The 16672-nt window shown below is 39.7% G+C and overlaps 1 protein-coding gene across 1 annotated transcript; it reads left to right on the top strand.

Annotated features, from left to right (window-relative positions):
• The first annotated feature begins 7581 nt into the window (after nucleotides 1-7581).
• On the top strand, nucleotides 7582-8538 carry LOC122747920 (olfactory receptor 2AT4-like). Its single transcript, XM_043993701.1, has one exon. The coding sequence runs from the start codon at nucleotides 7582-7584 to the stop codon at nucleotides 8536-8538; it is 957 nt and encodes a 318-aa protein (XP_043849636.1).
• Nucleotides 8539-16672: the final 8134 nt, after the last annotated feature.

Below are 16672 nucleotides of genomic sequence, written 5' to 3'. Positions count from 1 at the left end.
ACAGAAATATTATTGCCCATGGCATTGCTCCAGGTACAAGAAACAGGTTGCTAACCATGGTACTGACTGAGCTTAGTTTCTCATTTGTTTATTATTGTTTATGGATCTTGGTATCTGGAGCTAGAAGGGACCTTAGAGGTCATCTAGTCCAATCCCCTCATTTTCTGGATGAAGAAACTGAAGCCAAGATAAATGAAGTAATTTGCTCAAGGTCATATAAATAGCAAATAGAGCCAGGACTTGAAACCACATCCTCTGATTCACCATCAAATGCTGACTAAGCTGCCTCCCATAAATTAACCAACCTATTATTAGAGTTCTTACTAGTGAGGGCTTGAGAGATGAACCAGAGACTCTGCCTCCATATCATCTATTGGTGAAATATGCAATTAAAGCATACCTGGAGCCATGAGTTTTATATGCCCTAAGATGGTCTAATGTGTCTTCTTCAGCCCCTGAATAGTGGGGTTCTTTGATAAGTAATCAATCAATAAGACAGCTAGGTGGCACAGTGGATAAAACACCAGCCTTGGATTCAGGAGGACCTGAGTTCAAATCCAGCCTCAGACACTTGACATTTACTAGCTGTGTGATTCTGGGCAAGTAACTTAACCCTCATTGCCCTGCAAAAAAAAAAAAATATATATATATATGTATATATATATATATATATATATATATATGGATTTATTAAGTATCCCAAAGCACTACTTTTTTTTAGTGAGGTAATTGGGGTTAAGTGACTTGCCCAGGGTCATACAGCTAGTAAGTGTTAAGTGTCTGAGGCTGGATTTGAACTCAGGTCCTCCTGACTCCAGGGCTGGTGCTCTATCCACTGTGCTACCTAGCTGCCCCAAAAAGGTGTTTAATTATTTGGTTGGTTTTTTTGCGGGGCAATGGGGGTTAAGTGACTTGCCCAAGGTCACACAGCTAGTAAGTGTCAAGTGTCTGAGATCGAGTTTGAACTCAGGTCCTCTTGAATCCAGGGCTGGTGTTTTATCCACTGCACCACCCAGCTGCTCCTCAAAGCACTATGTAAGACATCCTTTCATGATGCCTCATTTGTCCATGTGTGTAATTAGGGGTCAGATGCATGTGGAATAATTGAGCCACTTGAGGTCAGTGGCCTAGGATAACGTTTGACTCACAGGCAAGTCAGCCCCTAGCCTTCTATCTAAGATATGACATTCTGAGGTTCCACTATCATTCACAAATTGAGTGGGTAGATGAAATAGAGTCAATATAAAAAGGATAGATACTGTCATCTGTAGTGCTATGTGCTTGGAATGCATTCCCTCCTTAACTTAGCCTTAGAAAGTCCCTTTCTTTCTCTTCTTGAGGCACAGCTCAACCATCTTCTGTCTATTTTCCTCTATTCCCTCAGCTGCTGATGTCCTCCCTATGATCCTCTTTCTCAGGTTCATGCTTTTAAATGCATAAATGGAAACTAAACTTATTGAAATATAGTCATCAAATTGTTTTTCAAAGTTTACAACCCTAGGTTAAGAATCCCTGCCTTAAACCCCTTATTATGTAGAGGAGGAAACCGAAGCCCAGAGAGAAGAAGTGAGTTGCTTAAAGTAACCCAGATCTTCCAAGCAATAGGATTTGAATTCAGCTTATCTGACTCCAAATCTATGGTTCTTTCTCCCTCCATCACAAAGTCATGGATATATGAAATTGTTTTATCACCAGAAAGTACTTTACAGAAGGGAGGCATAGTTATTGTTATTGCTATGGAGGCTGAAGCAGGAACATAATGCCCCCACTTCCTGGTTAGTCTCAAATAAGCAAACCCCAGAGGCTCTCCTCTTCTCTTCTGGTGCCAGACAGTTGTTATTGTCTGTCTGGCAAGCAGCATCCCCAGGGCAGGAGGGAGAAGAAACCTCAGGGGCAGAGGTGCTAGTGCTGATCTCCAATAGCCTGGGGGAGGTATCAATCTCTCCAGGGAGGAAAAGAGGTGGAGGGTGGTAAGGAAAGATTGTAGTCCTGGATTTAAAGGAACCAGGGATCAGTCAGAGTTGGATTACCTAATCCCACAGAGCTGGAGGCCTGTGGCTGGCCAAGTAGGGAGGAGAGGCACTGGAGCCAGGGTTTCCCAATCTGGGCAGGTGAGCAGGGGCATAATATGCAGAGTACAAGATTCCTGATATCTCATGATTTCCCAGGGCTGAACCAAGAGTCAAAATCAGAGAGAGAAGGGAAGCAGGGATGGGACACTCTCTTTTGTTCCCCATCTCTGAGCTCTTAAAGGGGAAGCCCCAGCTCTGTATATCAACAGAGCAAGATGGCAGCCCAAAAAACCTGATGTAATCTTAGCCTTCACTGAGAGCCACAGTGCTTGGGACCAGAACAGTGATAGCACTGGTGTTCTCTGCCTTGGTCAGACCACATCTGAAATATTGTGTTTAGTTCTAGGGCAACACAATTAGAAGGATGTTGGCCAATCAAAATGCATCTGGAGAAGGGAGACAAGGATGGTGAGGAATTTCTAGACCATGGTATTCAATGATCAAAGGAAATGGGGATATTTAGCCAAGAGAAGACTTAGGGGGAACATGAGAACTATCTTTAAGAATTTAGAGGGTTATCATGGGAAGGAGAGTTTACATTAGTTCTTCTTGACTCCGGAGTACAGAACTCAAAAGACTGTTGGAAAGCTGGTGAAGAGGCATATTTAATCTCAAAGTAAGGAAAACATCATAATAATTAGAGTTATCTGATAGTGGAATGGGCAGCCTCCAAGAGGTAATGGGTCCTGCACCCATCTTCAAGCAAAAGTTGGATTATCACTTGTTGGGGATGCTGTGGAAGCAATTCTTGTTCAGGTATCACCTAGATGGCTTCTTTTCAGTTGAGAGATCCTACAAAATTCTGTGACTCAGAAATTCGATCATTAGATGATGTGGTTATTGACCACAACAACTCAGGAAGAACTACATGAACTACATTAATAAAGGGAATACCCACATGGATAAAACCATGGAACTTTGAGGTTTGCTTTGGCAATTAGGCATGACTTCAATATTCTTTTCAATGCCATTCTTTTGCTCAGAAACATTTTCTTTATACAATATAAGGTGAGTCCCAGCCTTGATTCACAACAAAATTAAGCACAAAAGATAGAAGGAGATGAATGATGTAGAACAGAACTTAGAGCTGAAGATAAACCATAGAGAGCCAACTAGTCTAACCTCCTTATTTTTTAAAGGAGGAAATTGAGGTCCGAGAGGTTAAACGACTTGTATAATAGCACAGTGTATTAAGTAGCAGAGTCAGTATTTGAACCTCTCTACTCTGGTTTCCAATCCAGTGCATTTTCCACACGCCATTATCCCCAGCACCATGGGTTGGAATGAGGCATGATGGGGTGAAAAGGGGTAGAATGGATGGACTAGACCATTGGAAAAGGTTTTAGAGATCTAGTCCAGTCCCTTCATTTCAAGGAGCCTGAAGTTTGAGGATCTCTATTCTTTACCCTTAAGCATGTTGACCTCATTCAGTTTATTTCCTGGGCACCAGAAACTGGGCCAAGTTTGAGGACAATTGTGACATTGAAGAAGTCTGTCTTTGGCTTCTGCCACCACCTCTTCCTCATTGCAGTGCCTCCTTCCATCTGACTTCACAGTCCTTGCATACTCCTCTCACCTTCCACCAGAAGAAAAGAGACTGATAAATTTGTCCCCACCAAGATGCTGGGAACAAATATGCTCCTCTCAGGGATGCTGTCATTTTATGACGTCATTAATTACTCCAAAGGAATGAACCACTACTGGACAAGTGAGAGGAGGTTGGATACTTTGGATCAAAGGGAGATACCTACTGTCCCCTGTCACAACATGTAGACAGTCTCCCAACCTAACTTGTGGATCCCATCTAAAATATCCGTGTGTGTATATGGGACATTTGTACATTGAATCTCAGTGACTTTCATTATCCCCCAAAGGATGCCTTATCACCATTTCTAGTCATGCCACAGACTTTATTGATTTGGAGTTTATTATTAATTTCATTTCCCAAACTTCTCAGGACCAATATAGGAAGTCTGAGGCAGTTGGAGATATTAATCCTGGAAAAAAAGATTGGGGGGGGCATAATCCTTATATTCAAATAGCTGAAGATGTTATAGAGAAGAAGAACAGATTTATTCTATTTGAAACCCAAGGAGAGAAATAGATATAATGGATGTAAAGATTCCTGGATTGGGAATGAAGAGACCTGAGATGGGTGTCATGGTCTAGAGAATAAGAAAAGGAACCAGGAAGACATAGGTTCAAATACTACTTCGGATACTTATTTCCTTGTGATCCTAGACAAGTCACTTTAACTCTCCTGTGCCTTAGTTTCCTCATCTGCAAAAAAAGGAGATTGGTTTCTTTGAGCTCTAAATCTATGATTCTATGAGTTCTAGCCCCACCACTGAATCACTGTGAATTTTAACAAGTCACTTCTCTTTGTGTCCCAGTTTCTTTATCTACAAAATGAGAGGACTGGACTAGATGAACTCTGAAGTTCTTTCAGTTATGACATTCTACAATTCTAGTTTTGAATCATCTCCCTGAGTTCAAATCCAATTTCAGAATACTAGCTGTGTGACCCTGGGCAAGTCACTTAACCCTGTTTGCCTCAGTTTCCTCAAATGTAAAATGAGCTAGAGAAAGAAATGGCACATGTTAATGTAAAAGATAAATGATGTTTTGTTCATTCAAGTGTTCAGCATTTACCAGACATTTTTCTAGATTCTAGGGATAAAAATTATCCTTAATCTATTATTACCCCCACTTTACAGATGAGGACATTGAGGCAAAGAATGGTTAAGTGGCTTGCCCAGAGTCATATAACTAGTAAGTATCTGAGGCCAGATTTGAATTCACATGATAGAATTTCAACCCAGGTCATCCTAGCTCCAATGCCAGCTCTCTATCCATGACACAGCACAATGCATACAGCTAAGGAATGGCAATGTGTATATAAAGAAATTTAAAGAGGGACAAAGCACTAAAAACTGGAGGAATCAGAAAAGGCTTAAAGCTATTCCTAGAGCTGTGCTTTGAAGGAAGCTAGGGGCAGCTAGATAGAGTGCTGAGCCTCGAGTCAGGAAGACCTGAGTTGAAATCTGGCCTCAGACTAGCTGTGTGACCCTGGGAAAGTCACTTAACCCTTTTTGCCTCAGTTTCCTGTAAAATGAACTGGAGAAGGAAATGACAACCCACCCCAGCAACTTTTTCACATGAGGTCATGAAGAGTCAGAAATTACTGAAAAACAACTGAACAAGGGATTTTAAGAAGTAAAGGGGGAAAATTTTTTTAAAAAAGAAGTAAAGGAGCAAGGAGAGTGTGTATTTCAGGCATAGAGGATCATCTGTGTAAAGGTATGATGCTAAGAGATGGAATGTCTGATAAGGGAAATAGCTTGTTAGGTCATTTCATGGGGACATAGAGTATGGGAAGAAGAGTGATATGAAACAAGACTTAAATCTTTCTGTAACCCATCTCCTGAGGTGAGTGCAACAAAAGGACTCCATGAGTCTTAAAAGCTTTAGGGATTCAAGAGTTCATTTTTTAAAAAATAAATGAAAATGCCTTTACTGGAGTATTTACTATGCACCAAGAAATATGCTAAGTGTGTGTTGGGGATAGTAGGGATGAGGAAGCAAATACAGTCTGTGCCCTCAAGGTAATTCTTTTTTTTTTTTTCAGTGAGGCAGTTGGGGTTAAGTGACTTGCCAGGGGGTCACACAGCTAGTAAGTGTTAAGTGTCTGAGGCTGGATTTGAACTCAGGTACTCCTGACACCTGGGCCGGTGCTCTATCCACTGTACCACCTAGCTGCCCCAAGTTAATTCTTAATGGGAAAAACAACACATGTAGGGGAGTGGTGGTTTCAGGGGTCCGGAATGATAGAAAGAGGCAGCATCAGTGGAGCCATAGGGGAGTCACGGGCCAGAAACAAACAGTAGTTCTAAACAACTGAAGAGGAAATGAATGGCTCAGTTTCCAAGAAAACCCAATAAAGGCCAATGGTGCAGGTCTGTGTCTATGGTCATGTCAAGGTGGTCCACAGTAAAAGGAACAGCCTCCTAAAGCTAAGACAGAAGCAATAGCATAAAGCCAGAAAAACTTGTAATAGGGAGGAACAAACATTTGTTAAGTGCCTACCATGTGCCAGGCACTGTGGTAAGCACCTTACAAATACTACCTCATTTGATCCTCACAAGAACTGGAGGTAGGTGCTATTATTATCCTTATTTTATAATTGAGGAAACTGAAGCAGAAGTAAAGTGACTTGCCCAAGGTCATATAGCTGGTAAGCAACTGAGGTTGAATTTGAACTTAGGTCTTCCTAACTCATGGTTCAGGACTCAACTTAGCTGTCTTTTACAGGTCAAAGGAAGAGTCTTAGCTTGATCAAACAGCCTCCAGACTTTAGTGGGATTCAGCCAATTGGCACCACCTGCAAGATTTTAAGCCAGGGCCAACTGCCACTCCACCCCTCTTGTTCCCAATCTGATAATTCTAATGGATGATAAAAGAAGGAGCTCAACTTCATACCATCCTTTTCTAACTGAGATTTCTCATTGCAATTGTGTCTTCTTCAAAATAATCCAGGAGAAGTGCAGGTATTCTTTCCATTTTCCCAATATGAAAAAGGAGATAGAAAGACATCATAGACCATAGATGTTTAGAGCTAAGAGAGAGTTTAGAGATTCTCTAGTTCCACCCCATTGTATAAATGAGGAAACAGCTTCAAAGAGGCAGCAACCTGACCAAGGTAGGACAGTTAAAAAGCATCAGGGACAAGATTCAAACCCAAGTTCTCTGACTCCAAATCTAGCATTCTTTCCACTAGTAGAATCCATTGCCTTCTCAAGATGGCTTGATTTCCCCAGGGTCACAGATCTGGTAAGTCTAATCAATTCCAATAAACACTCATTAAATACCTACTATGTACCATGTACTGTGCTAAGTTCTGGGGATACAGTTAATAAAAATACAGTTCCTGCCCTCAAGGAGCTTACAGTCTAATGAATGGAAGGAGACAACACACAAAAGGAGGTCGGAAGTGAGGTGGGGGCAGGAGATAGACACCAGGGAGCATCATATTCTTTGGAGCCAAAACCAGGCAGAGGAGTAGATGCAAAGCAGAGTCTTCTGATTCCAGTTTCTGTCCTCTATTAAGGAGGGTTTGGGGAGGAGTCTGGTGCTCCAGCCTTCATTCAGCCCTCCAAACAAAGGGGATGGAGACTGAGGGAGATGGTTAGCAAATTTTGGTGATGAGCTTATCCTGGGAGAGTCACCTTGTTCCTTGGAGTAGAAATGAGGCAAGCAGCAGATGAAAAATGGTAAGTGGATGACCTTGGATTTGAACTCAGGTCTCATCAGTCTAAGAACAATGCTCCTTCAAAAGCATTGTGCTCCCTTTCAATTGGTAGTGGCTGCATTAGAGATGGTGGAAAAAAGAGATTTGCCCATAGAAAGGCAAAGTCAGTGGGCATCTCTGTAAGGGCTAACCTTTTTTTGATGGTTCCCATTTCCAGATGTTCTCAGCATCAGTCTCCATAAGGCCAAGCTCCATCTCATCATGAATGCATTTACCTGTAACAACTCAGATGGCTCTCCCACCTCCTTTTATCTGATGGGCATCCCCTCCCTCCCAAAGTCCCTCTTCCTCCCTGTCTTCTTCATCTTCCTCATCCTCTATCTCCTTGTCATCACTGGAAACTCTTTGATCCTGGTGGCTGTAGTGATTGACTCCAACCTTCACAAACCCATGTATTTTTTCCTGACCAACCTCTCAGCCCTGGACATCCTCTTTACCACAACCACCATCCCCAGGATGCTCTCCCTTTTCCTGCTAGGTGACCAAATCCTCTCCTTCCCAGCATGCTTCCTGCAAATGTACTTTTTCCATGGCTTCTCCTGCTCTGAAGCCTTTATCCTGGTGGTCATGGCCTATGACCGCTATGAAGCTATCTGCCACCCATTGCACTATTCAGTCCGAATGACCCCACAGGTCAATACCAGGATGGCAGCTGGTGCCTGGCTAGCTGCCCTCTTGCTGCCCATCCCAGCTGTGGTCCAGTCATCCCAGATGGCCTTTGGCACCCTGGTCCAGGTCTTCCACTGCTTCTGTGATCACTTGGCAGTGGTGCAGGCTTCCTGCTCAGACCCCACCTTCCAGACATTCCTGGGTTTCTGCTGTGCCATGGCTGTCTCCTTCATGCCCTTGCTCCTGGTTGTCCTATCCTACGCTCACATCCTTGTCTCCATCTTGAAGATCAGCTCCAAGGAGGGCCGGGCAAAAGCCTTCTCCACCTGCACATCCCATCTCCTTGTTGTTGGCACCTACTATACATCCATTGCTGTGGCCTATGTGGCCTACAGGGCTGACCTTCCTGTTGACTTCCACATCATGGGTAATGTGGTATATGCCATCCTCACACCTGTGGTGAACCCTCTTATCTATACCCTGAGGAACAAGGATGTCAAAGCAGCCATCACCAAATTTGTGAGCCATTGGAGTAGAGTTTACCATTAACATCCTTGATAATGATGACAGTAATAGTAGTAGTAGTAGTAGTAGTAGTAGTAGTAGTAGTAGTAATAGTTAACATTTATATAGCATTTACTCTGTGCCAAGCACCATGCTAAGTTCTTTACAATTATTATCTCATTTGCACCTCACAACAACCCTGAAAGGTAGGTACTATTATTATCCCCATTTTATTAATGAAGAAACAGAGGCAAACAGATTGATTGACTTGACCAGCTAGTAAGTGACTGAGGCTGGATTTGAACTCTATGCTTGTCCTCCACCCATATCCATCTCCAGAGCCACCAAGATGGAAAAATGGAAAAGCTGTGTATGCCAAGCAATTGTCAGGTCTCCCACTAGATATTGCCAGTTAGTTGAAAAGTTAACAGGTACATTCACCTATCCATTTGGTAGATCTTTACATTTCTTGGACTCAGATAAAAGAAGCCTTAGAAATGAGCTCATCCTAGCCCCGCCCCCACACCTTTTTTTTAAAAACCTTTTCTTATATAAGGGAAGTCATGAGCTTCAATGTCACACAAGTTGTAAGGAGCAGAACCAGGATTGAGATTAATATCCTCTGAGTCCAAATCCAGTATTTTCTCAACTAAGATACCTGCAACAATCAGTCAACCATTATAAAGAATAGTTGGTTTATGTCCATTCTTCCAATGCTCTTAGCGATAATCTCATTCCCCACAGTTACTCAGTACAATCCCTGTGCCAGCCAAATTGTTCTACTTTGTCCCATGAATGTATCATGGGCCCTCAGCTTCCAAGGCTTTGCTTACAATGATCCCTATGGCCCAAATGTCTTCTTTCCCCTCCCCTCACTTATCCAGCTTTGAAACCTGCTTCCAAAAGGCCTTCTACAATATTTTTATCAGTAAAGCACTTCAAATAGTACTTTGTTTCCCCCCCCCGGTTTATGCACTTATGTTATACTGTGTACTATGTTAATCTGTATTTATGTCTTGTTCCCCTGCTGGACTCTCAACTCAAGGAGGGCAGGACCCATGCAGTACAAAACATATAAATGCTAGACGTTGTTGTTGTTGTTAACTTTTAAACTTTGTATCTACCCTGATGATGAAAGCACTGGCTCTGTCCACAGCAGGTATTGAATAAATGTTTATCCAATGAGCTTTGAATGAACATCAGGAGCACCTAGACAGAAATGGCAATCATTCAGGCTAACAGCTAGTTTCAGATTTGCCCACAGGAGGATAAGAAAAGAATCAGCTCACATTTCAGATTCCTGATGGACCTTCCTCATGCCAGCCCTATAAAGGAGGTAGCATAGGTATCATTATCCCCATTTCAAAGATAAGGAAGCTAAGGCTCAGTGATATGTACAGTGTCACACAGCTAGGAAATGTTGGAGCCGGAATCTGAACTCAGGTCTCCTAAGGTCTCTATAAGCCCTGTGTTCTTTCCACTATATCATACTGTTTCTCCTCAGCAACACTGATTTCCTGTTTCTATGTTTGTAGTGATTTGGTGTTGACAGAGTAACATTTGTATTATACAGTAACCCTTGTTTACTAGGTCATAAATGTCAAGTTCCCTTGATTACCACAGGCTTCTGGGTTATAAAGAGCATCAGAGGAAGGAATCTTTACAGAAACCCTAGCAAGTGTTTGAACAGTTCCAGTGACAGGGAACTCACCACCTCATAAAGCATTCTATCCACTATTGGAAAGTTCTGATTATTAGAAAGTTCTGAGTCCAAATTAAGCTACATGTGATACTTTCAAATTGTTCAATATTTTCCCTCTGAAGCCACACAGAATGAATTTAATTAGGACAGCATAAAATTTAGAATCTAATATGAAATTCCCAGAAGATAACAGAAAGGTCTAAATTAAAATAGATCTTTAAGACAACTATCTCAGAAAATTCATTAAAATCAGAGTATAGTTTGAGAGACAACAGGACCTCCTTGAAATTACCTGTCAGATCTATAGCTAAAGAAAGAGTTTGTAACCAAACCAGAGCTAGAGAAGTTCATAGGAGGTAAAATGGACAATTTTGGTTACATAAAATTAAAAAGTTTCTGCACAAACAAATCAATACATGTAACTTAAGTCAAAATTAGGAGAAAAAAGGAAACTGGGTGAAAATTTATTTCAAAAAGGTCTTATTTTTCAAATATATAGGGAACAGAGCCTAATTTATAAGAATAAGAACCATTCCCCAACTGATAAATGGTCAAAGGATATGAATAGGCAGTTTTCAAAGGAAGAAGTAAAATCTAGCAATAATCATATGAAAAAAATTTCTAAATTAATAATATTTAGAGAAATTCAAATTAAAACAACTCTGAGGTATCACCTCATACCCATCAGATTGCCTAAGATGATGGAAAAAGAAAATGATAAATGCTATAGGGGATGTGGGAAATAGATATATTAATGCATTATTGGTGGAGCTATGAATTAGTCCAACCATTCTGGAGAGCAATTTGGAACTATTTCTGAAAAGCTGAAAAACTATGTATACTATTTGACTCAGCAATACCACTATTAGGAGAGATTAAAATAGGAAGAGATTCCATATGTACAAAAATATTTATAATAGCTCTTTTTGTGGTGGCAAAAAATTGGAAACTGAGGGGATGCCCATCAATTGGGGAAAGACTGAACAAGTTGTGGCATGTGGTTGTGATATAAGAAATTATGAAGGTAATAGTTTCAGAAAACCTGTGAAGACTTATATGAACTGATAGAAAGTGAAGTGAACAATTTTCACTTTAAAACACTACTGTAACAATAATCAGTTATGAAAAACTTAGTAACTGATCAATACCATAATGATCCACCATAATTCCAAAGGACTCATGATAAAAAAAAATACTATCCACCTTTAGAGAGAGAACTAAAAGACTCAAAAGTGCAAATTGAAACATTTTTTCTTTTTCTTGTTTTTTTTTTAAGAACATGGCTAATGTGGAATGTGTTTTGTATGACTTCATATGTACAATGGGTGTTGTATTTCTTGCCTTTTCAATGGATTGGGTAGAGATGGGGGGAGGGAGAAAATCTGGAACTGAAAATAAAAATAAAATTGAATTTTAAAAAGAGAGATGATAGGATCTTCTTGCAATAGGATTTGAATGGGATCTTATAATAATGGGCTTTGCAAATATATATATGTGTGTGTGTGTATGTTTGTGTATATGTGTGTGTATGTTTGTGTATATGTGTGTATGTTTGTGTATATGTGTGTGTATATGGTGCTTTTTCACAAATTCTTAGAACCAAGAATGTCAGAGCTGGAAGGGGCCTTAGAACATAGAATGTCAGAAGTAGAAGAAGGATGTCAGAGTTAGAAAGGACTTCAGAATATAAGTTGTTAGAGCTAGAAGGGAACTTAATTAAAAATTATTCAGATTTTAATGGTGCTTTAAGATGTGCAAAGCACTTTCCTCAGAACAAGCCTGACATAAGCAATATACTCGAAGTATCATTGTTCTTATTTTACCAATGAGGAAAGTGAAGTTCTGGTTGTTTCAATGGCTTGTCCAGTGTCACAAGCTAATAAATGTCTGAAGCAGGATTCAAACTCTTTTTCTGATTTCAAGGCCAGCACTCAGCTAAAGAAAAGATCTCAAGAACATAGAAATTATAACTAGAAGGGACCCAAAACATCAAATGTTAGAACTGGAAGGGGCCATGGAATTCATCTAACCCAAACCCATCTTTTGGAAATGGATAACCCGAATCTCAGAGAGAGTAAAATGACTTCTGAAGGGAGTTCTGCAACATGCCAGTCATGGACCTGGAATTTTACTGAAGGACTCCTGACTTCTAGTCCAGGGTGCTTTTCATCATACCTCACTGCTCTTTTCTCTATGAGAACTGGATACAAAATAAGTGTATCCTAATCTCCCATTTCTATGCATTTGCACTGGTCACCACACACTTCTGAAATGCATGCCTTCCATAACTCAGAGTCTCTTATAGTCTTCATAGAGTCTCTCTCTTATGTTAAGATCAGCTCAGGAACCATCTTCTGCATAAATCCTTTCCTGATTCCCTCCTCCATGGCTATTGCTCCCCTAAACTGTCTTGTATTTAATTTCTTTGTATGTATTTATTGACTATATTTATGCTGTAGATGTGTGTGTATATTTCTGTCTTTTCCATTAGCACATTGCTAGTAGGGGTTGTTTCATGCTTTGTCCTTGTATCCCCAGTGACTAGTACAGTATCTGGCATATGGTAGGAACTTAGTAAATATTTATAGATTGAAGGATTGTGAAATGTGGTGTCCTGGATATGGAGAACTGACAGTTACAACAGCTACCTCAAGAATAAAGTTGCTGCCAAAACTTCTAACCAACCTTTAATTTTAAAAAAGATTATCTTTATAGTGGAAGAAACGGGTTAAAATATGAATGTAACATAATGAATTTATTTATTTCCTAAATAAGTAGGGAAAGTCACTGGTGCAAAAGGTGCTACAAGCCCCAAATTATGTCAGTAGTATAGAGAGCACTGTAGCCCATAACTTAGCTTGCTCTGTCAGGATCATAAGAATCCACTATTTGGAAACAAAGCTTCCACAGAAGCAAAAGGTTGCTAGGCACAGGACCAACATAGCTAATGGCATAAAGAATATGCCCACTGGGTTTGCCCTGGATTTCTATACCAGGGAGGGGCACCAAGGTTTTATAAACGGGTTCAAGAGTAGGGAAGCTAAATTGTGGCTACAGAGATGAGTGTCAGGAGTGCCACCCATAAAGTATTTTTATGGCCAATGTTTTTGATAAAGGTCTCATTTCTTAAATATATAAAGAACTAAGTCAAATTTATAAGACTACAAATCATTTTCCCAATTGACAAATGATCAAAGGATATGAACAGACAGTTTTCAGAAGAAGAAACTAAAGCTTTGTATAGTCATATCAAAAAAATTATCTAAATCACTATTGATTAGAGAAACACAAATTAAAACAACTTTGAGGTGCCACCTCATACCTATCAGATTGACAGAAAATGATAAATGTTGGAGAAGATGTGGGGAAATTGGGATACTAATGCACTGTTGGTGGACTTGTGGACTGAGCCAACCATTCTTGAGAGCAATTTGGAGCTGTGCCCAAAGGGCTATAAAACCGTGCATACCCTTTGACCCAGTAATACCACTACTAGGTCTATATTACCAAGAGATCATAAAAAAGGGAAAAGAATTCACTTGTACAAAAATATTTATAGCTTCTCTCTTTGTGGTGGCAAAGAACTGGAAATTGAGGGGATGCCCATAAATTGAGGAATGGCTGAACAAGTTGTGGTATATGAATATAATGGAATATTATTGTGCTGTAAGAAACAATGAGCAGGCAATTTCAGAAAAGCCTGGATTTATATGGATTCATGCTGAGTGAAATGAGCAGAGCCAAGAGAACATTGTACACAGTAACAACATTGTGTGATGATCAACTTTGACAGATTTAACTCTTCTAAGCAATACCAACACAATGCCAAAAGACTCATGATGGAAAACACTCTCCAAACCAGAAAAAAAGCATTATGGAGTCTGAATGCAGATTGAAGCATACTATTTTCACTTTTGTTGTTGTTGTTTTATTTCTTTTCTTGTGTTTGTTCCCTCTTCTTCTGATTCTTCTTTCACAGCATGGCTAATGTGGAAATATGTTGAACATGATTGTAATGTATTATCAGACTGCTTGCTGGCTTTTGGAGAGGGAAGGGAAGGGAGGGAGGAAGAAAAATTTAGAACTCAAAATCTTACAAAAATGAATGTTGTAAACTATGTTTACATATAATTGGAAAAAGTAAAATAAAGTACTATTTTAAAAAAAATAGTCACATGGAAAATGCTTAATTTACTATTGATTAGAGAAATGTAAATTAAAACAACTTTGAGGTACCACCTCACACCTATCAGATTGACTAACATTACAAAAAAGAAAAAGGATAAATGTTGGAGAAGATATGGGAAAATTAGGACACTAATGCACTGTTGGTGGACTTGTGAACTGATCCAACGATTCTGGAAAGCAATTTGGAGCTGTGCCCAAAGGGCTATAAAATTGTGCATAACCTTTGATTCAGCAATAGCACTACTAGGTCTGTATCCCAAAGAGATTAAAAAGGGGAGGGATGGAGAGGACCTATTTGTATGAAAATATTTATAGCAAGGTTTGTTGTGTTTTTCTTGTGGTGGCAAAGAATTAGAAATTGATGGGATGTACATCAGTTGGGTAATGGCTGAACAAGTTGTGGCAAATGATTGTCATGGAACACTATTATGCTATAAGGAATGACAAGCATGCTGATTTCAGAAAAACCTGGAAAGGCTTACATGGATTGATGTAAAGTGAAGTGAGAAAAACCAGGAGAACATTGTACACATTAACAGCAATATATTGTACAATGATCAACTGTAGACACTTAGCTATTCTTAGTAATACAATGATCCAAGGCAGTTCCAAAGGACTCATAATGAAAAATGCTCTCAGTCTCTAGAGAAAGAACTATTGGAATCTAAATGCAGATCAGAACATACTATTTTTCACTTTTTAAATTTTTTCATGGGTTTCTTCTTATCTGTCTTCTTTCAAAACATTACTAATATGGAAATATGTTTTACATGATTCACATGTATAACCCTATATCAAGTTGCTTACTGTCTCGGGAAGAGGAAAGGTGATGGAACAAGGAAAAGAATATGGAACTAAACATTTAAAAAATAAATATCCAAAATTGTTTTTACATGTAATTGGAAAAAATAATTTTTTTTTTTAAAAGGAGTTCCACCCAAATCCCATGGAACAGAAGTATATACTTAGTCTGGCTTTGAATTCCCTTCAGAAGTGATTTACCGGGGGCGGCTAGGTGGTGCAGTGGATAAAGCACCGGCCCTGGATTCAGGAGTTCCTGAGTTCAAATCCGGCCTCAGACACTTGACACTTACTAGCTGTGTGACCCTGGGCAAGTCACTTAACCCCCATTGCCCTGCAAAAAAAAAAAAAGAAAAAGAAAAAAAAAAGAAGTGATTTACCCTGGTCAGATAAGCCCTTTGTCTGAGTAAGAATGCTGGGTTTGGTATAATGGAAATATGGATGAGTGGTAAGTCTCTGGGAAGTTTGCAACAACTTGGGTGTGCTGGTCCAGGTTTTTCCCTTCCTGACTTACCTAATATTGATTGAGATTTTTTTGTTGGCCCTAGCTGCTATACATATGAAAAAGTGAGTTCAGACCTTGTATGACATGCCTTTATTTCCCTGGAGATCATGTGTGATCCACAGCCATATATTCTTGGGAGCCAACACACAAAATACTTTCAAGGTGTGATGAGTAGTGACAATATGTCCTTAAAATATGGTCTCACAGAATTTAGAAACAAATTTCCCACAGAAACAAGAAGTTACTAGCCTCAGTGTTGACATATATATTTTCTCATAATTTAACTTAATCTTTCACTAGCGGGGAAACTGGGACACTATCCACTGTTGGTGGAGTTGTGAATGGATCCACCCATTCTGTAGAGCAATTTGGAACTATGCCCAAAGGGCTGTAAAGGTGTGCATACCATTTGATCCTGCAAGACCACTGCTAGGTTTATATACCAAAGACATCCAAAAAAGAGAAAAAGACCTATTTGTGCAAAAATATTTATAGCAGCTCTTTTTGTGGCAGCTAAGAATTGGAAATCAAGGGAATGCCCATCTCTTGGGGAATGGCTAAACAAGCTGTGGTATATAATTGTGATGGAATATTATTGTGCTATAAGAAAGAACAAGCAGGATTATTTCAGAAAGGCCTGGAAAGACTTGTATGAACTGGTGTATGGTGAAGTGAGCAGAACCAGGAGAACACTGTGCACAGAGACAGCAATATTGTCTGATGAAGAACTATGATCCAAAACAATCCCAAAGGACTAATGATGAAGCATTCTATCCACCTCCAAAGAAAGAACTGATATTGATTGAACACAGAATAAAGCATGCTATTTTCACTTTCTTTCGTTTTTTCTTTTATTCAAGTTTTCTTATACAACATTACTAGTATGGAAATGTTTTACATAATTGCACATGGATTACCTATATCTGATTGCTTACCACCTCAGGGAGGGGTTAGGGGAGGGAAAGAAGGAGGGATAGAATTTG

The sequence above is a fragment of the Dromiciops gliroides genome, chromosome 3, assembly GCF_019393635.1.
Source record: "Dromiciops gliroides isolate mDroGli1 chromosome 3, mDroGli1.pri, whole genome shotgun sequence".
Lineage (NCBI taxonomy): Eukaryota > Metazoa > Chordata > Mammalia > Microbiotheria > Microbiotheriidae > Dromiciops > Dromiciops gliroides.
The sequence above is the reverse complement of the archived record's forward strand: the minus strand, read 5'-3'. Positions and strand labels throughout refer to the sequence as shown.

What these genes read in the sequence shown, in the direction of transcription:
- LOC122747920 (XM_043993701.1), top strand. Translation starts at nt 7,582, where the DNA reads ATGAATGCATTTACCTGTAACAACTCAGATGGCTCTCCCACCTCCTTT.